At 46.3% G+C, this 27837-nt stretch overlaps 2 protein-coding genes across 6 annotated transcripts in view; one reads left to right on the top strand and one right to left on the bottom strand.

The window, feature by feature from the left end:
* NT5E (5'-nucleotidase ecto) overlaps positions 1–27837 on the top strand; it is a 502044-nt gene that overhangs the window by 284503 nt on the left and 189704 nt on the right. The window lies entirely within an intron of this gene.
* Positions 1–27837, bottom strand: part of LOC115467289 (sorting nexin-14) — a 193165-nt gene that overhangs the window by 8527 nt on the left and 156801 nt on the right. For all 5 annotated transcript variants that reach the window (XM_030199131.1, XM_030199130.1, XM_030199133.1 and 2 more), the window contains 4 exons: positions 19842–20006; positions 7376–7471; positions 1304–1395; positions 261–317 (listed from right to left, as the gene is read on the bottom strand). In XM_030199131.1, the coding sequence (XP_030054991.1) occupies positions 261–317; positions 1304–1395; positions 7376–7471; positions 19842–20006 (410 nt within the window). The remainder of the gene's footprint in view (positions 1–260; positions 318–1303; positions 1396–7375; positions 7472–19841; positions 20007–27837) is intronic.

The raw sequence follows: 27837 nt of genomic DNA, 5'->3' as shown, positions 1-27837 counted from the left end.
TGAGACTTTACTGCTAAGTCAATGGGTGGCAGTAAGGTCTCAGGCCGAACGCGCGATAGTTTTTATTTTGCCGCAAGTCCATTTTCCGGGCCCTTAAAAAAAAAGGCCAGTTTTCTAGGACATGGCAAAAGCTGGTCCAGCGTACGCCCAAAAGATGCACTCGCTCTGCTGTAAGCCACGTTTTGGCTGCGGCTTAGTAAAAGAGCCCCTATGGAAGGTAAACAAAACTCCCCAAATAACTTGGTTTTGCTATCACATACCTTGTTCAGTTCTGGGAAAAGTTCTCCTATGACAATATCCAGCAGGACATAACTCAACTAAAAGGAAACAGCAAAAAAAAAAAAAAAAAAAAAAATTTTAATTAATTAATTTAAAAAAAAAAATGCTGAACATGTATCCACAATGAAAACACAATGTCATTCTCTGTTTACTGGAACAATCCTTAATAAGACAAGTTATTACACCCAGGGGCGTAGCCACAGGCGGGCCCACCCAATTTCGGGTCAGGCCCGCCCAGCAGCAAAGCTCCTGACGGCGATTCCAGTCGCAGGCTCCGCTTGCAGTCGCAGCGATTCCCACACGTTGCCTGCCGGCTGCCGCTCAATCTCCTTGCGCTACTAAGCGCTAACCCGGAAGTCTCTCCTCTGCAGGAGAGACTTCCGGGTTAGCGCCTTCCGGGTTAGCGCTTAGTAGCGCAAGGAGATTGTTGAGCAGCAGCCGGCAGGCAGCGTGTGGGAATCGCTGCGACTGCGAGCGGAGCCTGCGAGTAGAATCACCGTCAGGAACACTGCTGCTGGGTGAGCCTGCAAGGAGGGTGAGATGCTGCAGCTGCAAGGGGGGGGGGGGGATAATGGGGGAAAGATGTCGCATGGGGGAGGGAAGACGGGGGACACAGCAGCTGATGGAAAGAAAGATGCTGCACAGGGGGGAGGGAAGATGGAAAGATGAGGCTTGGTTGGTGGGTGAGGGAGATGCACGGGGAAAAAGGGAGAGATGGAGCAAAGGGGTGGAGGGGTGAGGAAGGGAGAAGTCTTGGCTGTGTATGAGGTGGAGGGGAGGGACACAAGCTGCATACAGAGGGGATAGGTGGGGAGGGGGAGAAATGGTAGGCATAGGGGTGGAGAGGAGGGAGAAATGGTGGGTATAGTGGTGGAGGGAGGGAGGGTGGAGCAGAGAAAATTTTGTGCCCACCCACTTTGGGCTCAGGCCCACCCAAAACTGGCTGTCTGGCTACGCCACTGATTACACCCACAGAACCAAGAAAAATAGTTCTGATATAATAGGCAGGTTATCTTTGCAATACCTGTTTATTGAGAACTGGCTGCTGCAGACTGTCAAACAAAAGTCTTATGCCTTCATATTTCGCTTCATCGCCAATGCATTTTCCTGTCAATTCTACACAAAATCAATTAAAAATCAGTCAGGCATTGTAATAAACTGCATTCTTCAAATTTGAACCACCTTATCAGCGAATTCCTTTTTCCCTCAGAGCTTTGATACTAGTAGTCGGCTTTTCCAAATAGACTTCATTCTTCAACATCTCTTACTTCTCTAACAGAAAACCAGCTATGAACAATGTCTACGAAAACCTATCTACATATATAGTAACATAGTAGATGACGGCAGAAAAAGACCTGCACATCCACCCAGTCTTCCCAACAAGATAAACTCACATGTGCTACTTTTTGTGTATACCTTACCTTGATTTGTACCTCTCCTTTTCTGGGCACAGACCGTTTAAGTCTGCCCAGCACTATCCCCGCCTCCCAACCACCAGTCCCGCCTCCGAAAAGGATTCCTTTATGTTTATCCCACGCATGTTTGAATTCCGTTACCGTTTTCGTTTCCACCACCTCCCGCGGGAGGGCATTCCGTGAAAAAATACTTCCTGACATTTTTCTTGAGTCTACCCCCCTTCAATCTCATTTCATGTCCTCTCGTTCTACTGCCTTCGCATCTCATTTAGCTCTCACTCAGCACTTTGAGGTGGTCATGATCAAAACCAAACGCCGGCGCTAGAGGCTGTTACCGCTATACTAGTGCTGGCGTTTGCTACCGCCCCGTGATTACAGCCCTCAAGCACGTGAAACAATGCGCTCGAGGGCTCTCTGTGCAAGTAGCATACAAATGCATGCTAAACAGGGCTTAGCGCATTCATCACCAATGATCAGCGGCCAGCGCACCAAAATTTGGGTCGCTGGCTGCGGCAAACCCTACGCCAGCTCCGAGCTGGCGTTAGGGTTTGCAGATCATTGGGGAGGAATGGTGAGCCCTGTCCAGCATGCAGTTGCATGCTGGCAGGCCCCCGTTCCCCCCCAAAGCAACCCTGCAAACAGGGGGCTGGAGGTCCGGCGGACCTCCGGCCCCCCCCCCCGACGATCCCACCCCCCCAGGTTCAGGGAGGGCTGGAGATCCGGTGGGTCTCCAGCCCCCCCCAAACCCCCTGAAAAAAATGGTCCCTGGTGGTCTAGTGGCCGCCGGCCAAACCCCCTCCCACCCTCCCTCCCAACGAGCGACAGGGGGGGCTGGAGGTCCGGGGGACCTCCAGCCCACCCCAACTCCCCCCCCCCACCCCGCATTGTCTGCAGTGGTGGTCCAGCGTTCAAACGGAACCCCCTCCCGGCCCCCCTACCTTAGTTGGAGGAGGGAGATAGCCTGCCTCCCTCCTCTTCCTTGGGTCGATGATTGGGTCGATGATGGCACAAAATGGCGGCACCCAGCCCCGCCCAATGCATCCTGGGATGCGCTGGGCGGGGCTACAGACCCCCCTGTCGCTTGTTGGGAGGGTTGGAGGGGGTTTGGCCGGCAGCCATTAGACCACTAGGGACCATTTTTTCGGGGGGGGGGGGGGGGGGGGGGGAGGGGGGGGGTTGGGGGGTGTTAATATATGGATCTCCAGCTCTTCCTGAACCTGGAGGGGGTGGGATAGTCGGGGGGGGGGGGGGGGGGGGGGGGGGACCGGAGGTCCACCGGACCTCCAGACCCCATTTTTCCTTACTCGGGGCAGGTGTAGTGAGGGCCTGGTGGTCCCATGGACCTCCAGCCCCTGTGTTTGACAGGTTTGGGCTTTTGACAGCCTAGACCTGTTAAACAAGTGGGGGAGGATTGTGCTGAGCGCATGCTCAGGCACAATTCGCCCGCACTTCTACCCCATGATCAGAGATAATTGCGCTGCTTAAATTTGCATGCATTATCTCTGATCATCCATGCGGTAAAGCCCCGCGCTGTTCCAGCACTATTTTAGAGCGCTGTTTGGAACAGCGCGAGGCTTCTGATCATCTGGGCCTGAGAGACTACTACTATATTCATTCCATGCCAGTATTTCAGACAAATTCATGCAGTCATCTGCCACAGAACTCCAGTACTGCATAAAAAATACAGAATTTTTTACAGTGGTCTGACCAAAGGCATTCTTACAAACAAGACAGATTATGTGAATCTGATCATCTGCTTACAACTGGAACTAATTTCCTTAAAAAAGGTTAAACGGCTGAGTGGGTTATACCAGAATTTCAAAAATTCTTTCCTGCAGGTTTAGATACTATTACTAGAACAGCTATTCCTCCATCAATTATTTTCACCTTTAGAACTGTGACTTGGGAGAAAAAGACTATTGAAGCTCTTTTACCGAAGTGCATTAAGCACTTAAGGCTAGATTCTACTACTTCTATAAATCATTTCTATAGCGCTACCAGTCGTACACAGCGCTTCACAACTGAACATGAAGAAAAGACAGTCCCTGCTCAAAAGAGCTTACAATCTAAATCAGGACAGACAGACAGGACCAATAAGGATAAGGGTAGGACAGACAGAAGGACACATAGGAATGATTCTAAATGGAATGTTGCTACTATTGGAAATTCTGTTGCTACTATTTGAGATTCTACATGGAATGTTAATGTTGCTATTCCACTAGCAACATTCCATGTAGAAGCCTGCCCTTGCAGATCAGCAACGCGGCCGCGCAGGCTTCTGTTTCTGTGAGTCTGACGTCCGCAGACTCACAGAAACAGAAGCCTGCGCGGCCGCGTTGCTGATCTGCAAGGGCAGGCTTCTACTACTACTACTACTACTATAAATCATTTCTATAGCGCTACCAGTCGTACGCAGCGCTTCACAATTGAACATGAAGAAAAGACAGTCCCTGCTCAAAAGAGCTTACAATCTAAGTCAAAACAGACAGACAGGACCAATAAGGGTAGGACAGACAGAAGGACACATAGCAATGATTCTAAATGGAATGTTGCTACTATTGGAGATTCTACATGGAATGTTAATGTTGCTATTCCACTAGCAACATTCCATGTAGAAGCCTGTCCTTGCAGATCAGCAACGCGGCCGCGCAGGCTTCTGTTTCTGTGAGTCTGACGTCCTGCACGTACGTGCAGGACGTCAGACTCACAGAAACAGAAGCCTGCGCGGCCACGTTGCTGATCTGCAAGGACAGGCTTCTACTACTACTACTACTATAAATCATTTCTATAGCGCTACCAGTCGTACGCAGCGCTTCACAATTGAACATGAAGAAAAGACAGTCCCCTGCTCAAAAAGAGCTTAAAATCTAAATCAGGACAGACAGACAGGACCAATAAGGATAAGGGTAGGACAGACAGAAGGACACATAGGAATGATTCTAAATGGAATGTTGCTACTATTGGAAATTCTGTTGCTACTATTTGAGATTCTACATGGAATGTTAATGTTGCTATTCCACTAGCAACATTCCATGTAGAAGCCTGCCCTTGCAGATCAGCAACGCGGCCGCGCAGGCTTCTGTTTCTGTGAGTCTGACGTCCGCAGACTCACAGAAACAGAAGCCTGCGCAGCCGCGTTGCTGATCTGCAAGGGCAGGCTTCTACTACTACTACTACTATAAATCATTTCTATAGCGCTACCAGTCGTACGCAGCGCTTCACAATTGAACATGAAGAAAAGACAGTCCCTGCTCAAAAGAGCTTACAATCTAAGTCAAGACAGACAGACAGGACCAATAAGGATAAGGGTAGGACAGACAGAAGGACACATAGGGAAAAGGGGACTAAATGGAATGTTGCTACTATTTGAGATTCTACATGGAATGTTAATGTTGCTATTCCTCTAGCAACATTCCATGTAGAAGCCTGCCCTTGCAGATCAGCAACGCGGCCGCGCAGGCTTCTGTTTCTGTGAGCCTGACGTCCTGCACGTATGTGCAGGACGTCAGACTCACAGAAACAAAAGCCTGCGCGGCCGCGTTGCTGATCTGCAAGGGCAGGCTTCTACTACTACTATAAATCATTTCTATAGCGCTACCAGTCATACGCAGCGCTTCACAATTGAACATGAAGAAAAGACAGTCCCTGCTCAAAAGAGCTTACAATCTAAGTCAAGACAGACAGACAGGACCAATAAGGATAAGGGTAGGACAGACAGAAGGACACATAGCAATGATTCTAAATGGAATGTTGCTACTATTGGAGATTCTACATGGAATGTTAATGTTGCTATTCCACTAGCAACATTCCATGTAGAAGTCTGTCCTTGCAGATCAGCAACGCGGCCGCGCAGGCTTCTGTTTCTGTGAGTCTGACGTCCTGCAGGTATGTGCAGGACGTCAGACTCACAGAAACAGAAGCCTGCACGGCTGCGTTGCTGATCTGCAAGGGCAGACTTCTACTACTACTATAAATCATTTCTATCGCGCTACCAGTCGTACGCAGCGCTTCACAACTGAACATGAAGAAAAGACAGTCCCTGCTCAAAAAGAGCTTAAAATCTAAATCAGGACAGACAGACAGGACAAATAAGGGATAAGGGTAGGACAGACAGATAGGACACATAGGGAAAAGGGGACTATTGAAGAGAGGAAGACAAGATAAAGGTTACGAGCAGGTGACAAGTTAGGAATCAAAAGCAGCATCAAACAGGCAGGCCTTTAGCCCGGATTTGAAGGCGGCCAGGGACGGAGCTTGACGTAACGGCTCAGGAAGTCTATTCCAGGCATAAGGTGCGGCGAGATAAAAGAAATGGAGTCTGGAACGGAGTTTAGATTCAATTTGTCGCCGAACAATAATGCACCTAGGCGCATTCTATAAACGTTAGGCACAGTTTAGAGAATACGCTGAAGTGCTTGGTCCAGTGATTAAATTTAGGCGGAGCCATGTACACCAAGTAAATGCCCATGCCTAATTTATGAGCGGATTGAGCATATTCTATAACAGCGCACATTGTTAGGAAACCCACAAACCGCCCATTCTGTGTCCATGGCCAAGCCTCCTTTTCATATCCATGTCTTAGAATTTACATACATCACTTTATAGAATTTGCCTAGTGTGCACGTAAATTCTAATTAATGCCAATTAGTGCTGATAACTGCTTAAGTCACCAATTATCGGCGCTGATTGACTTGTTATTCAGTTAAGTTGTGTACGGAAAACAGAATAGTCCTGGATTTCTGGCAGAACTTACGGCGCTGTTTATAGAATCAGGGGGTTAATGCACAAAAGGCTACCTACCACACGACCACATTAAGGGGTTTTCTGGTAGTTTGCCTGTTTCCACACGTTAAACCACGTTACCAAATTTTTCTGTCAGGGGCTGTAGCATGGGCAGAGTCGGCATGGAAGTGCCAGCCAGCTAGCACAATTCCGGGAATAACATGTATAGAATTTTTGTACGTTTGGGAAGCTTGCCAGGTGCCCTTGGCCTGGATTGGCCGCTGTCGTGGACAGGATGCTGGGCTCGATGGACCCTTGGTCTTTTCCCAGTGTGGCATTACTTATGTACTTATGTCCTCTACTTGGCTCACTTTTATTACATAGAGCAGTGATTTAACCTATTGTGATGTCATAGTGGCTCATTCCACCAATAAGAGCCAACCTCATTAGTGATGTCACAATGGCTTGATTGTATAGAATGTTTGTACGTTTGGGAAGCTTGCCAGGTGCCCTTGGCCTGGATTGGCCGCTGTCGTGGACAGGATGCTGGGCTCGATGGACCCTTGGTCTTTTCCCAGTGTGGCATTACTTATGCACTTACTTATGTACTGCATGCTAACTAGCTAATGCACAATTAACGTGGAAGCATTAGTGCCTCCTAATTAGAAAAATAAAATGCTCAGACTACAAAGGTAGAAAAACATTTTTTTTTTCTATCAATGGGATCATGTCAGGTTTGGGAAATATGTATCTCTGATATCTTTCATTTCCAGAACAATAGCATAGGTTGGTTATTTTAGTACAGGGGACAGGCTCGGATGGAGGAGATTACTTGCGGGGAAGGGCTATATTCCGGCAAGGACAGGTGAAATTTCTGTTCTGTCCCTGTGCAACTCTCTAATAAGGCGTTACGTATATTTCACTGACTGCCTTTAGCAGACCCTGTGCAAGCATCTTACCTGGAATGTAATTCATCATTTCTTCAAAGGTCTGCTTTGCACGTTTCTGTTTATCTTGAAATGAACGTGGTTCACTATTCTCACAGAACACAGCATCTGAAAGAAATACACGTTTGCCTGTTATTAGCCTTTAAAAATTCTATATACCAACATGGCAATCTACACAAAGGAGTACATATGCTGCTCGCCTAGAACAGTGAACAGTGTAAGTCATGGATATTTCTGATAAATAAAATTAATACAGAAGTAGTCACATCAAACCTGCATGGATATCCTACTTTTCTGACTGTTTTTGTAACAGATGCATGTATATATAAGGGACTGGCTCAGATAATATCTCACTAGGTAAAAGTAAATCTCATATGTTAGACTTCAGCAGTGTCACTTGGGTTTAAATAACTTTTCAAGAAGGAGTATTCACCACAATCATCATTAAATCCAATTCCCTCACTTTCATTTAACAATTTTAGAACTATAAAATTTTCAAAACTTTGTATTCCATACTTCTATAAAAATTAGATACTCCGAGGAGGAAGTGACGTCATCGGGTAGCATGGCAGCCTAGCCTTGGAGCTCCCTCTCCCACTACCGACAAACCGGGTAAAATAGCAACCCAAAGGGAGAAAAAATCAGCAAAAACCAGCGGATCTCACCCTTAAATATCTGGAGACATGAGCAAAGCAATTTCCACGAGGAAAAAAGAGGCGGAAAGGGCAGAGAAAAGTATGTTGAGCAAGGCCGCAAAAAATCGCGAATCGCCCGAGCGAGCCTCCCCCTCGGATTCGGACTCTGCACTCTCTATGTCTGAAGCGCGAGCCCCACCTTCAAAAAAAGGCATATCTGGTGAGCTACGCAGGTTTCTCTCCAATATACAGACGGAGATCAAGCAGTCTAAAGAAGAAATATTAGAGCGAATGGACACGCTTAGCGCTGACCTCAAAGAATTGGGAGGAAGAGTGGAGGAGGCAGAATTGAAAATAGACGAGCACACGGACACTTTAAATAAGCACGCCACCCTGCTGCAAGAAATGGAACATAAACACGCTCACCTGGAATATAAATTGGACGATATCGAAAACCGGGGACGGAGAAATAACCTCCGTTTTCGCGGTGTCCCTGAAGGCGGCGAGACAGAAAACGTGGCGGAGATAGTACAAACATTGTGCTCCACGTTGTTAGGCCCCGAGGAGGGAGAGCTGCGGTGTGAATTGGATAGAGCGCACAGAGCACTGGGCGCGCGAAAGGAGCAGCAAACGCGTGATATAATTGTGCGGTTCCATAAATATGAAACCAAAGAAAAGGTCCTGTCGGCTGCAAGAAAGACAAAGACTCTGGAGTTTGGAGGAGCTCAGATACAGGTTTATCAAGACCTTTCACAATATACCCTCCAGCTTAGAAGACAAATGAGGCCGGCGCTGGAGTCTTTGAGTAAACATCAGATACAATACAGATGGGGATTCCCTTTTTCACTAAACTTTACCCTGAAGGGTAACAAGCATAGGGTGCAAACTCTACAAGAGGCATGGGAGGTCCTGCACGTTGCTGAACTTGTTTCCGCAAAGGCCCCACCTGGGGCGGTGGCGCCCACTACAAGAGCGAAACTTCAACGGTGGCAAAGAGTCCCAGAATCTTCCAAGAAAAATAACCAGAAGCGTTGAGCTGGACTGCACAGGTTTGATAAGGGTGCAGGGACAGTGCCTCAACAGTCATGGAGAATGGAGGCAGCCCATTTTGGGAGAACGTGACTAAAGGTCGCTGGACAGGCCGATTTTGGCCTGCATACTGTTTAGTTGGTGATGGACCTACTTTTAGCTATAAGCTTCAGACTTGGGGGGGAGGGGGGGAAGCACAGAGTTGGATAAGTTGTGGGTAGGATTAATGCTGACACATAAGTTGATCCGGTGTGACTTGGTTGGGAACTAGGAGGGTGGGGGGAAAAGGGGAATAATAAGTGTTTAAAGACCCGGTGGGAGTGGGGGGGGGGGCTGAAAGTGGGGTTGGGTGCTGTGTGGCTGATGGGTAGCTTCCTCGATTCCCATCTGGAGGACATAGGTCTTTCAGGTGGTGAGAATGGTTGGGAGAGGGGGGATGGAAGGGGGGTGAATAGATGGGAGGATGTTAGAAGGGGAGGGGGGGAGGACAAGGTTAGGGCTACGGATGCAAGACAGTGTAATGTTGTACAGAGGTGCCACGAAAGAATGCAATTGATCAGACTTGCTCAAATAACCAGTGATGGGTACTGACTTAAAGATTCTCTCCTATAATGTAAAGGGGTTAAATATGCCACAGAAACGACAGAAGTTTCACAAAGAATTGACGCAGTTAAGGCCACATGTGGCCCTGCTGCAGGAAACACACTTGCGGGGCAGACATGAAAGGCTTCTATCCCATTCAGAATATCCAGTGGCACATTATGCATCGGCGGCAGAGTCAAAGAAGGGAGGTGTAGCGATACTAATACATGCATCGGTTGGGGCACAGGTGATCAAGGTAAAGAGGGACCCGGGTGGACGTTATATCTTCCTGCATATCAGAATTGCCCAAGTGGACCTAACAATTGCATCTATATATGCGCCCAATGTAGGACAGGCGAGCTTTATCGAGAGAGTTAAAAACTCCTTAACTAGTTTTGCCCAGGGATCCCTTGTGATTGGTGGGGACTTTAATGCTGTGATGAGCTTAAATCTAGATCGCACGGGAGCTCCTAGGGCCGAAGGTCAGAAGGATTCGTTGGCTCTGAGATCTCTAGCACAATCTTTAGGCACACTGGACTTGTGGAGATTGAAACATCAGAGAGAGCGAGATTATACATTTTATTCACCCGTCCACAACTCCTATTCACGCATTGATTACATTTTTTTAGATGTCACATTAGTAGAGCAGGGACCTGATGCGGGGATAGGGAGTATGACCATCTCGGACCATGCACCGGTGTGGGTTACCTTACCAAATATCAGAGCAGAACCTAAGGATAAAAGATGGACACTAAATGTTGGTCTCTTGGGGGAAGGGGAAGTGGTGGAAGGATATAAAAAGATGCTAAAAGAATATCTTGAAATTAATTTGGAGTCAGGGCCCTCACTCAATACGGTATGGGATGCTCTGAAAGCAGTGTCCCGGGGTTACTTCTTGCAATTGGCAAGCAAAAAATCAAAGATTCGCAGGGCACAGATAGAGCGCTGTATGGAGAGCATTCGCGTACTAGAGGCACAGCACAAAGCCAATGGGTCAGCACGAACATTGCGGGAGCTTCATGCACAGCGGGCGCTATTAGACTCCATATATTCCGAGCAGCTTAGCATGATAGAAGCAAAGAATAGAGTGAACTCATATGAATTTGGCAACAAAGCGGGGCGCCTTCTGGCCACAAAATTGCGTAGGCAAAAAGTAGAGCGGACCATTCTAAAGATACGAGAGGCAGGAGGGAGGGATCTAGATACATCTGACCAAATTCGTAAACGATTTGGGGAATTTTATCAGACTTTGTATGCTCAGGAACTTAGCCCCCCTTTGGAGCTAGTAGACCAATATTTACTAGATAGTGAGTTGTCCTCTTTGAGTCCCCAGCAACAAGCACTGCTAGATGAACCAGTGACCCCTAAGGAAATTCAGGTAGCTATCGGTAGCTTACCCTCAAGCAAATCACCTGGGCTGGATGGCTTGCCAAATGAGTTTTATAAAAAGTTTGCCCCTGAATTAGCTCCCATCCTGGCAGATGTGTTTAACAAAGTGGGGAGGGGGGAGCCCTTGCCGATGTCCATGATGGAGGCATGGATAGCAGTGCTACCTAAGCCAGGCAAAGACCACCAAGAATGTGGTTCTTATAGACCTATATCGGTCCTAAACGCAGATGTAAAAATCCTGGCTAAGGTGTTGGCAAGTAGGCTGGCACCTATTCTCCCAGTGCTCATCCAACCTGACCAGGTGGGTTTTGTCCCTTACCGAAAAGCGATGGACAACATTAGGAGAGTGGTGGACATTATGTATCTGGCAAAGAGAAACAAGAGACCGCTCTGTCTTCTAAGTCTTGACGCGGAAAAAGCCTTTGACCGGGTTCACTGGCCCTTTATGTACAAGGTCTTGGAAACCATGAGGTTTGGGGTACAGTTCCGGAGGTGGATTCAGGCTTTCTATGAGTCCCCAAGGGCCTGTGTCCGGGTCAATGGTGGTAATTCCGAGATGTTCACGTTGTACAGAGGCACCAGACAGGGGTGCCCACTGTCACCCTTGTTGTTCGCTATGGTGATGGAGCCCTTTGCGGCTCATGTGCGGCTGGATCCTAATATCTCAGGAGTCAGAATAGCAGATAGAATCCACAAAATGGCCCTTTTCGCGGATGACGTCCTGCTGATGATATCTCGACCTCTCGACACCTTTCCACACTTAGAGAGCGTCATAGAGGAATATTCGGCAGTGTCGGGATTCAAAGTTAACATGGCAAAATCAGAAGCTTTGAATGTGACACTCCCAGATGCAGTGGTGGAATCCTTAAAGATCTCTTCCTCTTTCCGATGGGCACCTAAGCAAATTAGATACTTAGGGGTTAACCTGACTAGGGAGTTCTCTGAACTTTTTAATGCTAACTACAAAGGAATAGGCAAAACTATCGGGGAAGACATAGAGCGCTGGGGAGATTTGGGAGTCTCATGGTTTGGAAGAATAGCTATCCTCAAAATGAACATACTACCCCGCTTGCTGTACCTCTTTCAGGTGCTGCCTGTGATGATGCCCAGGCGATTTATAGCTTCATTGCAAAACAAGTTAGTGCGGTTCGTCTGGGCAGGAAAGCATCCAAGGCTAGCAAGGGCACTGCTATATAAAGAACGGAAGAGAGGAGGGCTGGGGGTACCCAATCTCACCTGGTATTACAGAGCAGCACAAGGGAAGGCCGCTCTTGAATGGCAACAAGACTACCCGGACCGACAGTGGGTGCACATAGAACAACATTCCTTAGGGGACACACCGTTGAACGCACTCATGTGGCTACCGAAGCCTTTTAGAACCTTGGAGGAACGAGCATGCCCATCAATAGCGGTGACACTTTACTACTGGGACAGTTTATTCCCTAAGAGAAAATGCGTTCTCACCCGCAGCACCCCTATAGCTTTTAATCCTTTATTTTTACCAGGTACTACAAAAGGGACTTTTACTGTTTGGTACAAGGAAGGGGTGAGAACCTGGGGCCAAATGTTTGAAGGGGACTCACTGCTGTCTTTAAATGCACTGAAGGACAGGTTCCCGGGGATAGAAGGGGGTGAATTTGCATACTGTCAACTAGCACACTTCCTTCAGACTAAAGCGGTGAGGGAGGTGATGCAACGTCAAACATCAGAGTTAGAAAAGATGTGTGAGAAGTTTTCTTCTTCTCGTGGTCTGATCAGCCACCTGTACCTCCTCATCAGTAAACAATCACCTTGCAGTGGTGAGCACAGGCAAAGATGGGAAAGGGAACTGGGTGTGAAGTTGGGAGAACCTGAATGGGAGAGAATAGAAAGAGGTGTAGTAGGGGTATCGACACATGTCCCCATACAGGAGAACGCAGTGAAAGTACTATATAGGTGGTATCTTACACCTGCCCGCTTACAGAGGATGTTTCCATTGGCCCCAGGTATGTGTTGGAGGAAGTGCGGGCATAAAGGCACAATGGGGAACATATGGTGGGATTGTGTCAAAATTCGGGCATTCTGGAGGGCGGTCCACTTTAGGTTGCAGAAATGGCTGGGGAGCGCAATACCGTGGAATCCTGAAGTGTTTCTGTTCTCAGCTCAGATTGCAGGCCTAGCAACATGTAAACAGATACTGGTGAAGCATGTAGTAGGAACTGCAAGGGTGGTTGTGGCCTCTCACTGGCGGCGCGAAGGGGTCCCTCCGATAGCAAGATGGCTAAACAAACTGTGGTATGTGCGTGAAATGGAGAGATTGAAGGCTGAGCGCAAACACCAATTGGGTAAATGGAACCTAATATGGAAAAATGTTACTTCTGAAGCTCTGTCAGTTTAGAATGTATGATGAGAGAGTGAGCGGATAGTAGGTGGCCAGCCGAGTCCTTAGGGAGGGAGGGTGGGAAGAGGGGGGGAGGATGGGAGGGGGGGGAACGTTTGAATCCACAACATTACAAAAAAAAAAAAAAAAAAATTTTGAAGTTCTGTTATGATGATTATTGAAGATTGAAACTGTTAAACATTGCAGTATTGAAAACATTTGCAGACTAGTTGTATTAGCAATGGAATAGTACTTTTATTTTTATAGCTGTGTTGCATGTGCAATGTATTTTAAGTCCTGTTTTGTTGGATAATAAAGACTTCTTACAAATAAAAAAAAAAAATTAGATACTCCATCTTTCACTGTCAGTCTGGGGACTCGAATCTTTGACATGAAATCATGTTTTGCTCAACGCTGTGTCAAGAATCGTCCATTACAGAAAAAAAAATATATAACTGAGCTTTAAAACTTTTCTCGAATTAAAGTTTATTTATTTATTTAGATTTTGCTCACACCTTTTTCGGTAGTAGCTCGAGGTGAGTTACATTCAGCTACACTGGGTATTTCCCTGTCCCTGGAGGGCTCATGACCTAAGTTTGTACCTGAGGCAATGGAGGGTTAAGTGACTTGCCCAAGATCACAAGGAGAAGCAGTGTTGACTACATATTAAATAACAACCAACATACCTTAAACATGCATGCACTGCCATGTTGAACTGTTTTGCTTATATCATAGTTACCTGATACTAGGGTCCACCTTAGGAGTAAGCACCCAAGAAAAGGATCTAGTTGTCTCTGAAAACAACACATTGAAATCTTCTGTCCAGTGTGCAAAGGCAGCCAAAAAAGAAACCAGGATGCTAGGAATTATTAGGAAAGGGATGGTAAATAAGGCCAAAAATACTATAATGCTTCTGTGTCACTTCTTGGTGCAACCTCACCATGAGTACGGAGTTCTATTCTGGTCACCATATCTCAAAAAAAGATTTAGCAGAATTAGAAAAGGTTCAAATAAGAGCGACCAAAATGATAAAGGGGATGAACTCTTCTTAAATGGGGAAAGGTTAAAGTGGTTAGGGCTTTTCAGCTTGGAAAAGAGATGGCTATGATTGAGGTCTACTAAATCCTGAATGGTGTAGAACAAGTAAAAGTGAATCGATATTTTTTACTCTTTCAAAAAGTATACAGTCTGTGCCAGAGCCGGTGGTGGGAGGCAGGGATAGTGCTGGGCAGACTTATACGGTCTGTGCCAGAGCCGGTGGTGGGAGGCGGGGCTGGTGGTTGGGAGGTGGGGATAGTGCTGGGCAGACTTATACGGTCTGTGCCAGAGCCGGTGGTGGGAGGTGGGGCTGGTGGTTGGGAGGTGGGGATAGTGCTGGGCAGACTTATACGGTCTGTGCCAGAGCCGGTGGTGGGAGGCGGGGCTGGTGGTTGGGAGGCGGGGATAGTGCTGGGCAGACTTATACGGTCTGTGCCAGAGCCGGTAGTGGGAAGCAGAACTGGTGGTTGGGTGACGGGGATAGAGCTGGGCAGACTTATACAGTCTGTGCCAGAGCCGGTGGTGGGAGGCAGGGATAGTGCTGGGCAGACTTATACGGTCTGTGCCAGAGCCGGTGGTGGGAGGCGGGGCTGGTGGTTGGGAGGCGGGGATAGTGCTGGGCAGACTTATACGGTCTGTGCCAGAGCCGGTAGTGGGAAGCAGAACTGGTGGTTGGGTGACGGGGATAGAGCTGGGCAGACTTATACAGTCTGTGCCAGAGCCGGTGGTGGGAGGCAGGGATAGTGCTGGGCAGACTTATACGGTCTGTGCCAGAGCCGGTGGTGGGAGGCGGGGCTGGTGGTTGGGAGGCGGGGATAGTGCTGGGCAGACTTATACGGTCTGTGCCAGAGCCGGTAGTGGGAGGCAGGGATAGTGCTGGGCAGACTTATACGGTCTGTGCCAGAGCCGGTGGTGGGAGGCGGGGCTGGTGGTTGGGAGGCGGGGATAGTGCTGGGCAGACTTATACGGTCTGTGCCAGAGCCGGTAGTGGGAAGCAGAACTGGTGGTTGGGTGACGGGGATAGAGCTGGGCAGACTTATACAGTCTGTGCCAGAGCCGGTGGTGGGAGGCAGGGATAGTGCTGGGCAGACTTATACGGTCTGTGCCAGAGCTGGTGGTGGGAGGCGGGGCTGGTGGTTGGGAGGCGGGGATAGTGCTGGGCAGACTTATACGGTCTGTGCCAGAGCCGGTAGTGGGAGGCAGGGATAGTGCTGGGCAGACTTATACGGTCTTGTGCCAGAGCCGGTGGTGGGAGGCAGGGCTGGTGGTTGGGAGGCGGGGATAGTGCTGGGCAGACTTATACGGTCTGTGCCAGAGCCGGTGGTTGGGAGGTGGGGCTGGTGGTTGGGAGGCGGGGATAGTGCTGGGCAGACTTATACGGTCTGTGCCCTGAAGAACACAGGTACAAATCAAAGTAGGGTATACACAAAATTAGCACATATGAGTTATCTTGTTGGGCAGACTGGATGGACCGTGCAGGTCTTTTTCTGCCGTCATCTACTATGTTACTATGTTACAAAGACAAGGGGACACTTAATGATGTTGCATGGATATACTTTAAAAACAAATAGGAGGAAATACTTTTTCACTCAACAAATAGTTAAGCTCTGGAACTCGTTGCTGGAGGATGTGGTAACAGTGGTTAGTGTATCTGGGGTTAAAAATAGGTTTGGACAAGTTCCTGTAGGAAAAGTACATAGTCTGCTATTGAAATACACATGGAGAAGCCACTGTGCTGCCCTGGGATTGGTAGCATGAAATGTTGCCATGATTTGAGTTTCTGTCATGGAATCGGAGGTAGGGTATTATTATGGATTAAGAACTGGTTGAAAGATAGGAAGCAGAGAGTAGGATTGCGTGGCCAGTATTCTCAGTGGAGGAGGGTAGTTAGTGGGGTCCCGCAGGGGTCTGTGCTGGGTCCGTTGCTTTTTAATGTATTTATAAATGACCTAGAGATGGGAATAACTAGTGAGGTAATTAAATTCGCCGATGACACAAAATTATTCAGGGTCGTCAAGTCGCAGGAGGAATGTGAACGATTACAGGAGGACCTTGCGAGACTGGGAGAATGGGCGTGCAAGTGGCAGATGAAGTTCAATGTTGACAAGTGCAAAGTGATGCATGTGGGTAAGAGGAACCCGAATTATAGCTACGTCTTGCAAGGTTCCGCGTTAGGAGTTACGGATCAAGAAAGGGATCTGGGTGTCGTCGTCGATGATACGCTGAAACCTTCTGCTCAGTGTGCTGCTGCGGCTAGGAAAGCGAATAGAATGTTGGGTGTTATTAAGAAGGGTATGGAGTCCAGGTGTGCGGATGTTATAATGCCGTTGTATCGCTCCATGGTGCGACCGCACCTGGAGTATTGTGTTCAGTACTGGTCTCCGTATCTCAAAAAAGATATAGTAGAATTGGAAAAGGTACAGCGAAGGGCGACGAAAATGATAGTGGGGATGGGACGACTTTCCTATGAAGAGAGGCTGAGAAGGCTAGGGCTTTTCAGCTTGGAGAAGAGACGGCTGAGGGGAGATATGATAGAAGTGTATAAAATAATGAGTGGAATGGATCGGGTGGATGTGAAGCGACTGTTCACGCTATCCAAAAATACTAGGACTAGAGGGCATGAGTTGAAGCTACAGTGTGGTAAATTTAAAACGAATCGGAGAAAATTTTTCTTCACCCAACGTGTAATTAGACTCTGGAATTCATTGCCGGAGAACGTGGTACGGGCGGTTAGCTTGACGGAGTTTAAAAAGGGGTTAGATAGATTCCTAAAGGACAAGTCCATAGACCGCTATTAAATGGACTGGAAAAATTCCTCATTTTTAGGTACAACTTGTCTGGAATGTTTTTACGTTTGGGGAGCGTGCCAGGTGCCCTTGACCTGGATTGGCCACTGTCGGTGACAGGATGCTGGGCTAGATGGACCTTTGGTCTTTCCCAGTATGGCACTACTTATGTACTTATGTACTTATGTACTTGTGACCTGGCTTGGCCACTGCTGAAAAACAGGGTACTGGGCTGGACAGACCACTTGTCTGACCCAGTATGGCTACTCTTATGTTCTTAACTATGGGTGCATTGTTCTTAGATATATCCTCTGCTTTTGACAGTGTGATCCATATAAATTTGCCACAGAGGCTTGAGACCTATGGGGAACAGGAATTGTGGCTCCAATCAGAACTCAGTGGCACACAGCAACAGGTTAGATATAGAGATAATCAATGTGATTGGTTTGCAAATTTATGTGGTGTTTCTCAGGAAGCAGTGCTTTCTACAATATTATTTAACCTGTGTATCAATCCTTTTTGTAATGTACTGGCAAATGGAAATGAAAATGGTAACGGAATTCAAACATGCGTGGGATAAACATAAAGGAATCCTGTTCAGAAGGAATGGATCCTAAGGAGCTTAGCCCAGATTGGGTGGCAGAGCCGGTGGCGGGAGGTGGGGATACTGCTGGGCAGACTTATACGGTCTGTGCCAGAGCCGGTGGTGGGAGGCGGGACTGGTGGTTGGGAGGCGGGGATAGTGCTGGGCAGACTTACACGGTCTGTGCCAGAACCGGTGGTGGGAGGCAGGGCAGACTTATACGGTCCATGCCCTGAAAAGGACAGGTACAAATCAAGGTAAGGTATAAACAAAAAGTAGCACATATGAATTTATCTTGTTGGGCAGACTGGATGGACCGTGCAGGTCTTTTTCTGCTGTCATCTACTATGTTACTATATACATATGTATGTGTGTGTGTGTTTCAAAAATGTAGTTAATGCTGCTTCATTCTAATGTTCATCCTCAACTTGTCATCGGTATTGTCATTAGTAGGCAGCAAATCAAAAATTATACCAAGCAGCCTTTAAAAATACCCTCTTTATATGCATAATAGAGACTTTAGAACTTTGGAGTCATTTTTCTCAGAATTCCATTTTCTTTGCTAGACAGGGCTAGAGCTAGATATATATATACGCACACTGAATCTATTTACCAGGGGTAAAGGATGTGAATGCAGTAGTAACTTTGTTAATGAGGCAGCCAGTAAAGTCTAGGAATGGCTGGATGTGGATGGATTAAAGATCATTTCTAAGGTAATGTTGACTTTGTGCCTAAATATTTTGGTGACTTCTGAAGACGTGTACAGGGGCCAGCATGCAATATTATAAGAACTCTTATCTGGGTGTTCGAAACTGCATTCAAAATGCTTCAGCCTTCAAACTTTTTTTTTTTTTTTTTTGACAAGATGAAGCAAAACCTCTCTCGTTACAGCTTGCATCCTCCAGAAATTGTGAGATATTTTAAAAAAGACTTGGCGCTTTATCCTACATTATCCACTGTCATTTAAGTCTCATATCAAGCAAGTGATTAAGAAGGACTTTTAAAACAAAAAACACTGACACAATTATGATCACTCATCAGTTCTGATGATTTTCGTACAGTTTTACAGTGTCTGGTCACTGCCCCGATTACTGTAATGTCCTATATTTGGACGCATCTATTACTATTTTACAAGTGGAGGAGTAGCCTAGTGGTTAGTGCAGTGGACTTTGATCCTGGGGAACTGAGTTCAATTCCCACTGCAGCTCCTTGTGACTCTGGGCAAGTCACTTAATCCTCCATTGCCCCTGGTACAAAATAAGTACCTGAATATATGTAAACCACTTTGAATGTAGTGGCAAAAACCTCAGAAAGGCGGTATATCAAGTTCCATTTCCCTTTCCCTAATGACATCACAATATCAGAAGTGAACCAAGTATTGGGCAATCAAGCCATTGTGACATCACTGATGAGGTGACATCACTGATGAGGCTGGCTCAGGCATTGGTGGAATGAGGCATTATGACATCACAGTGTCAGCTCCGGTGGAGGAGTAGCCTAGTGGTTAGTGCAGTGGACTTTGATCCTATGAAACTGAGTTCAATTCCCACTGCAGCTCCTTGTGACTCTGGGCAAGTCACTTAATCCTCCATTGCCCCTGGTACAAAATAAGTACCTGAATATATGTAAACCGCTTTGAATGTAGTTGCAAAAACCACAGAAAGGCGGTATATCAAGTCCCATTTCCCTTTCCCTATTTGAGATTCTGGAATGTTGCTACTGTTTGAAGATTCTATATGGAATGTTGCTAGTGGAGGAGGAGCCTAGTGGTTAGTGCAGTGGACTTTGATCCTGGGGGAACTGAGTTTGATTCCCACTGCAGCTCCTTTTGACTCTGGGCAAGTCACTTAACCCTCCATTGCCCCTGGTACAAAATAAGTACCTGAATATATATAAACTGCTTTGAATGTAGTTGCAAAATACCACAGAAAGGCAGTATATCAAGTCCCATTTCCCTTTCCTTCAACTAGTGCAGAATGCTGCAGCAAGATGTTAACATTTTTCTACTAACCGCAGAGCACACAGTTGGATAGAATTCTAAGAGCAAAATAAAATCTGAATGCACTTTTATACCAACCTCTCAAGAGCGTTATAAGTGAAACCAAACGGTGCTCCTGAAATAGCTGTTCTAATTTTTTCTGTAGGTAGTAGTCTGTGTACTCCTCCAGAGTGTTTTTGAACAGGATTCGTACACCCATCAGGAAGTGATGGAGCCAGTCAGGAATTCGGAAAACCATTCGGCCTGCAAATATACCACAAACTTTAGTTTTTGACTTAGTTAAAAAAAAAAAAAACATTAACAGATGTTTCCATTTATATCTGTCTCTTGTAGCAACCACGTTGCAATTGATCTGGCAGTGATAACTTTAGGAAAACCAGGAAGCTTTTTTTCTTCATTTTAATTTAGTATTTTGTAGCTAAAGTTTTAAAATAAACTAAGAACTGATTCCAAATAGTGCAGTGGCACATTTATCTAGAAGCTCTTTATCAATTTACTTCACACACAGAAAAATATCAAACTTTGCTTCTGACTGAGCCCTTACGTCTTGCCCCATCCTTGACCATCTTTAAATCTAGATTGGAAGCCCAACATTGCTTTTGACTTGTAACCACTTGTACCTCTCGCTTCTACCTACCCTCCTCTCCTCTTTCCTCTACACATTAATTGATTTGCTTACTTTATTATTTTTGTCTATTAGATTGTAAGCTCTTCTGAGCAGGGACTGTCCTTAGTTATTAATTTGTACAGCGCTGCATAACCCTAGTAGCGCTCTAGAAATGTTAAGTAGTAGTAGTAGTAAGCTCTTTGAGCAGGGACTGTCTTTCTTTCTTCTATGTTTGTGCAGCGCTGCGTACGCTTTGTAGCGCTATAGAAATGCTAAATAGTAGTAGTAGTAAGTTCTTTATCAATTTACTTCACACACAGAAAAATATCAAACTTTGCTTCTGACTGAGCCCCTACGTCTTGCCCCATCCTTGACCATCTTTAAATCTAGATTGAAAGCCCAACATTGCTTTTGACTTGTACCTCTCGCTTCTACCTACCCTCCTCTCCTCTTTCCTCTACACATTAATTGACTTGCTTACTTTATTATTTTTGTCTATTAGATTGTAAGCTCTTCTGAGCAGGGACTGTCTTTCTTTCTTCTATGTTTGTGCAGCGCTGCGTATGCTTTGTAGCGCTATAGAAATGCTAAATAGTAGTAGTAGTAAACCACACAACAAATTTCAGAGACAAAAAACAAACACAAAAAAAGCTACCATGAAAAAAAATAACCAAGAGTACTCAAATTACTAGCCCATCAGCACCAAAAATACACAGCCTACTAAGCTAATCCAGAATTTCATTACTTGTTTATGAGCAGTAATACACAGGCCAAGTAATTACGACGCAAAATCAAATATTAAGAGTAACATTGCAAAAATATGCCAATGTTAAAACACTTTACAATAAAGCATTGCCTGGCTATATTAGGAAGAAAAGCAGAACCTCAACCCTCTAAAAACAGCGGTTCTCAACCCAGTCCTTGGGACATGCTTAGCCCAGTGATGGCGAACCTATGGCACGCGTGCCAGAGAGGGTATGCAGAGCCCTCTCTGTTGGCACGTGCGCCATCGCCTCAGCCACCGGAAGTTCGTTCCCTCCCTCCCTCCGAGTTCCAGGGTCGTCGTCCGTCCCTCCCAGTTTCAGGGTCCTCCCTCCCAGTTCCAGGGTCATCGTCCCTCCCTTCCTCCCAGGCCCCCTCCCTTCGAATTTTAAAAATCATCTTGACTTACCTCATCGGATTATGGCGGCCAGCAGCAGCGATAAGAGGCGTGGAGGTTCAGCCCTTCTCTTTCTCTCAGCTGTGGTCCCGCCCTTGCGGAAACAGGAAATGAGGGCGGGACCACAGCTGAGAGAGAGCGAAGGGCCGAGCCTGCACGCCTCTTACCGCTGCTGCCGGCCACTGTAACCCCGACGAGGTAAGTCAAGATGATTTTTAAAATTTGATGGGAGAGGCCTGGAACTGGAAGGGAGGGATGACGACCCTGGAACTGGGAGGGAGTGGGGACCCTGGAACTGGGAGGGAGGGAGGGGACCCTGGAACTTGGAGGAACTCGGAAGGGGGAGGGGGGACCCTGGAACTCAGAGGGAGGGGGGAGGGAAAGGAAATAGAGAGGGGAGGGAGGGGGGGCCAAGGTTAAACAAGTTATCAGCATGCATGCAACAGCAAAAATCACAGTAATTATTCAACAGCATGCCAAATGCTTTTAAAGTTCTGTTATTCAGGTTAAATTGCCCTGCTGGCACTTTGCAATAAATAATTAGATTTTGGGTTGCTGTTTGGGCACTCGGTCTCTGAAAGGTTCGCCATCACTGGCCTAGCCAGTCAGGTTTTTAGGATCCCCACATTGAATATGCATAAAATAGATTTGCATACAGTGGAGGTAGTGCATGCCAATTGAGCTCATGCATATTCACTGTGGGTGTGTCCTGAGAACCCCCACTTTAAAATTTAATTTTCCTTGTGAGGGGCGAGTTACAGAAATGTTAGCTGGTTACTTGTGAGACTGAAGCTATGATTTTACTCAGAGGAGCATGCGGTGAAGTTGAACTTTTCTGTAGAACTCACTCTTCTAATATTTGTAATCCAATTTTAATAAATCATTCCAAAGAAAAAGAATTCATCTACTTTATACACTATAAATCTGCAGACAACCAAAACAGTTGAGCAGATTAAGATTTTCTTTTTTTTAGCCATGCATAATTGTGTAACTCCCTGGGGTACAACATATGATCTAAGAACAAGACTAATTCATGGAACTCAGTTATCCTGAAAACAGAAGCTGTTGATAGTTCTTGAGATCTAAAGCTGAGAACCCCGGATTCTGGAATATTCTGTGCTTAGAAGATTCCATTTCACTCTGTTCCACACTATTACACTTCTTTTCCGTGAATCTATGCAATTCCCCAGCTTTGCTCATAACTTGTGAGGTCCCGCTGGCCATTTCCCTGCCCCTGAAGAAACATAAATAGTAACATAGTAGATGACGGCAGAAAAAGACCTGCACAGTCCATCTAGTCTGCCCAACAAGATAAACTCATATGTGCTACTTCTTGTGTATACCTTACCTTGATTTGTATCTGCCATTTTCAGGATACAGACCGTAGAAGTCTTGCCCAGAACTAGCCCCATTTTCAGGACACAGATCGTAGAATTCTTGCCGAGAACTAGCCCCATTTCCAGTACACAGACCGTAGAAGTCTTGCCCAGAACTAGCCCCATTTTCAGCACACAGACCGTAGAATTCTTGCCCAGAACTAGCCCCATTTCCAGGACACAGACCAAAGAAGTCTTGCTCAGAACTAGCCCCATTTTCAGGACACAGACCGTAGAAGTCTTGCCCAGAACTAGCCCCATTTCCAGGACACAGACCAAAGAAGTCTTGCTCAGAACTAGCCCCATTTTCAGGACACAGACCGTAGAAGTCTTGCCCAGAACTAGCCCCATTTTCAGGACACAGACCGTAGAATTCTTGCCCAGAACTAGCCCCATTTTCAAGACACAGACCGTAGAATTCTTGCCCAGAACTAGCCCCATTTCCAGGACACAGACCGTAGAAGTCTTGCCCAGAACTAGCCCCATTTTCAGGACACAGACCGTAGAAGTCTTGCCCAGAACTAGCCCCATTTTCAGGACACAGACCGTAGAAGTCTTGCCCAGAACTAGCCCCATTTTCAGGACACAGACCGTAGAAGTCTTGCCCAGAACTAGCCCCATTTTCAGGACACAGACCGTAGAATTCTTGCCCAGAACTAGCCCCATTTTCAGGACACAGACCGTAGAATTCTTGCCCAGAACTAGCCCCATTTCCAGGACACAGACCATAGAAGTCTTGCTCAGAACTAGCCCCATTTTCAGGACACAGACCATAGAAGTCTTGCTCAGAACTAGCCCCATTTTCAGGACACAGACCATAGAAGTCTTGCCCAGAACTAGCCCCATTTTCAGGACACAGACCGTAGAATTCTTGCTCAGAACTAGCCCCACTTTCAGGACACAGACCATAGAAGTCTTGCCCAGAACTAGCCCCATTTTCAGGACACAGGCCGTAGAATTCTTGCCCAGAACTAGCCCCATTTCCAGGACACAGACCGTAGAATTCTTGCCCAGAACTAGCCCCATTTCCAGGACACAGACCGTAGAAGTCTTGCTCAGAACTAGCCCCATTTTCAGGACACAGACCATAGAAGTCTTGCACAGAACTAGCCCCATTTTCAGGACACAGACCGTAGAAGTCTTGCCCAGAACTAGCCCCATTTTCAGGACACAGACCGTAGAAGTCTTGCCCAGAACTAGCCCCATTTTCAAGACACAGACCGTAGAAGTCTTGCCCAGAACTAGCCCCATTTCCAGGACACAGACCATAGAAGTCTTGCCCAGAACTAGCCCCATTTTCAGGACACAGACCGTAGAATTCTTGCCCAGAACTAGCCCCATTTTCAGGACACAGACCGTAGAATTCTTGCCCAGAACTAGCCCCATTTCCAGGACACAGACCATAGAAGTCTTGCTCAGAACTAGCCCCATTTTCAGGACACAGACCATAGAAGTCTTGCTCAGAACTAGCCCCATTTTCAGGACACAGACCATAGAAGTCTTGCCCAGAACTAGCCCCATTTCCAGGACACAGAACATAGAAGTCTTGCCCAGAACTAGCCCCATTTTCAGGACACAGAACATAGAAGTATTGCCCAGAACTAGCCCCATTTTCAGGACACAGACCGCAGAAGTCTTGCCCAGAACTAGCCCCACCACCCAAACACCAGCCCCGCCTCCCAATCTCGGCTAAGCTCCTGAGGATCCATTCCTTCTGCACAGGATTCCTTTATGTTTATCCCACGCATGCTTGAATTTCGCTACCGTTTTCATCTCCACCACCTCCCGCGGGAGGGCATTCCAAGTATCTACCACTCTCTCTACGTGAAAAAATACTTCCTGACATTTTTCTTGAGTCTGCCCCCCCTTCACTCTCATATCAGGTCCTCTCGTTCTACCGCCCTCCCATCTCCGTAAAAGGTTCGTTTGCGGATTAATACCTTTCAAATATTTGAACGTCTGTATCATATCACCCCTGTTTCTTCTTTCCTCCAGGGTATATAAATGTAACACATCCCTCAGTCAACTGTAGTTGTCAGTTTTAATAAACCTAATTTTGTTGATCTGAGCCTATTTGAGGCAGCACAAGCGGAATGAGGAGCAGAAGTGAAGAGAAAGAGGAAGTGAAAAAACAGAAACAAAGACAGTGAAAGAGTGCAAGGGAGATGGTAAAAAAAAGTGTGTCATTATATGTGGAACAATTCAGAAAAACAAACCCAACAAGGAGAGGTAAAAAGAACAACCAAATATAAAGAACCAAACCTTTCCTACAAAGTAACCAGAGACTGGAAACCAAATAAACAAAATTCATTGTGATTAGCGAGGTACATTCAGTATAGGCTGCACCCGCAGCACAGCCGTTTCGAAAATAATGTGCTGAACTTAACAGCTCATCCTGACTACTCTATACATCAAAAGACTGCCTTGAAACATGTGTTGGAAGAATGTTATAACATTAAATTCATACTTCCCAAAATACCACTACTCATAACATGCTAAATAATAAATAAAGGGACCCTTTTAGTAAGCCATAGAAAAGTCTTGGCTTAGTGCATTGTAATGTGGGACTTTCCCACATGCTAAGCCCATTTTTACCACGTCCACCCCCCTAAAAGAGCTTTTTTATTTTTGCAGGTCCCACGCAAATTTTTCTAGTAGCATACAGGACTTGCTAAAAATTAACAGAGGAGCACATAGTGCCTCATATTTATTCTTGCATTACTAGCTTCTTTCATAATTGTATGTGAATGGGCTGCGTCGCATTTGCCGCGCCGAGAATCACTAGCGCAGTTTAGTAAAAGGGGCCCTTTGTTAGCTAAAAATCTCATTTTAAAATTGCTCTCTAATATAAAATGTCCTTTTACAAAGGAGCGCTGACAAATGGCTTGCAGTAGTGTAGGCGTGGGTTTTGGGCGCATGCCGATCCATTTTTCATAACATCTGTAAAAAAAAAAAAAAAAAAGGGCCTTTTAAAATTTTTGCTGAAAATGGACGTGTGGCAAAATCAAAATTGCTGCGTGTCCATTTTGAGTCCGAGACCTTACCGCCAGCTACTGACCTAGTGGTAAAGTCTCACGTGGTAAACGGGCGGTAATGACCTACACGCGTCAAATGCCACTTGGCACACATCTGATACGCACATCCAAAAATAAAAATTATTTTTCAGACGCGCGTCAAAAATAAAATTACCACTAGAGCCACGCGGTAACCCCATTTTGGCGCACGTAGACGCTTACGCAGCTTAGTAAAAGGGCCCCTAAATGTGCAACCTACAAAAGTTTTGCTTTTCAATTAATTTTTTGGGAGTTTTTACTTTACTGTTTTCTTTCTCACTTCCTTTTCCTCTTCTCTTACTCCTCACTAGTTTCATCTCAAAGTACCTACTTCCCAAATGCTTCTACTCTCCCATTTGCATTTTACCCTTCTTTCCTCACACCTCCCTCCTTTCCCTCTAATTTCATTCCTCCTCCATTTTACGTCACTCCACACTGAAAGCAACTTTCTTATATACATATCCACTGTGAACATCTTAAAAATCAGACTGGATATTTATTTATTTATTGTACATTTATACCCCACGTTTTTCCCACAGTTTTGCAGGCTCAAAGTGGCTTACAATGCACTGATAAATCAGTGTCTTCTTAGGCTAAAGCCATGTATAGCTAACTAATTAAAAAAACAGATAAGCCAATATTCCTAAACTGGGCCCCCATTTACAGAAAATATGTTCTGTTAAAGAATCAGCTAACAAATAAAGCACTCTCCCTCAAATTGAACACTCACAAGACGATGATCAGAAGCAAACGTGGGCGCTGATATGAGCTCCTTTATCACCAGGAGGGAGGTACCAGTGTTCTCCAGTTTCCACTTGTTCCTATCCACTCTTCAACCCCTTGGCTCCACCGACCCCCCCCCCCCTCCACACACACAATATTGTTCCTTCCTTCCTTATGTTTCCTCTCCCACATCTCTTTCAAAAACTTTTAGCTATTCCCCTCAGTCTCCCTTTTTTTTTTTTTTACTTAGCTGTCTCTCATTTTTGCTGTCTCTCATTTTTTTTTTTTAGCAGAGTACTACTAATTAATCACTATCCCTAATTCACCAAACACTATCCACCCCCCTCACACACACCAACAACATACCCACAATAAACAAGATTAACAGACTACCCAGATACAACACCACACCAGAATCAAAACAATCAAAACAAAGGAAGAATTACCATACACGGACAAACTCAATATAAAGAAAGGACACAACAAACCCACACAACAAAACCACACGGGGCTGGTGGTTGGGAGGCGGGGATAGCGCTGGGCAGAATTATACGGTCTGTGCCAGAGCCGGTGGTTAGGAGGCAGGGCTGGTGGTTGGGAGGCGGGGATAGTGCTGGGCAGATTTATACGGTCTGTGCCAGAGCCGGTGGTTAGGAGGCAGGGCTGGTGGTTGGGAGGCGGGGATAGTGCTGGGCAGACTTATATGGTCTGTGCCAGAGCCGGTGGTTAGGAGGCAGGGCTGGTGGTTGGGAGGCGGGGATAGTGCTGGGCAGACTTATACGGTCTGTGCCAGAGCCGGTGGTTGGGAGGCGGGGCTGGTGGTTGGGAGGCGGGGATAGTGCTGGGCAGACTTATACGGTCTGTGCCCTGAAGAACACAGGTACAAATCAAAGTAGGGTATACACAAAATTAGCCCATACGGGTTATCTCGTTGGGCAGACTGGATGGACCATGCAGGTCTTTTTCTGCCGTCATCTACTATGTTACTATGTAATTAATCAGTTTTTAAGCTCATTACATATTACCTAACCTTTTACTATATATTTCATTGCAGAAAGGATGGCATTTGGAGTTATTTATCCTGATGTCACTGCTGGGTTTAATTCCCTGTCAGGCACACAGTGCCAAAAGTAAGAGTTACTGTTGGCGTTACCAG

The sequence above is a fragment of the Microcaecilia unicolor genome, chromosome 3 (assembly GCF_901765095.1).
Source record: "Microcaecilia unicolor chromosome 3, aMicUni1.1, whole genome shotgun sequence".
Taxonomy (NCBI): Eukaryota; Metazoa; Chordata; class Amphibia; order Gymnophiona; family Siphonopidae; genus Microcaecilia; species Microcaecilia unicolor.
The sequence above is the reverse complement of the archived record's forward strand: the minus strand, read 5'-3'. Positions and strand labels throughout refer to the sequence as shown.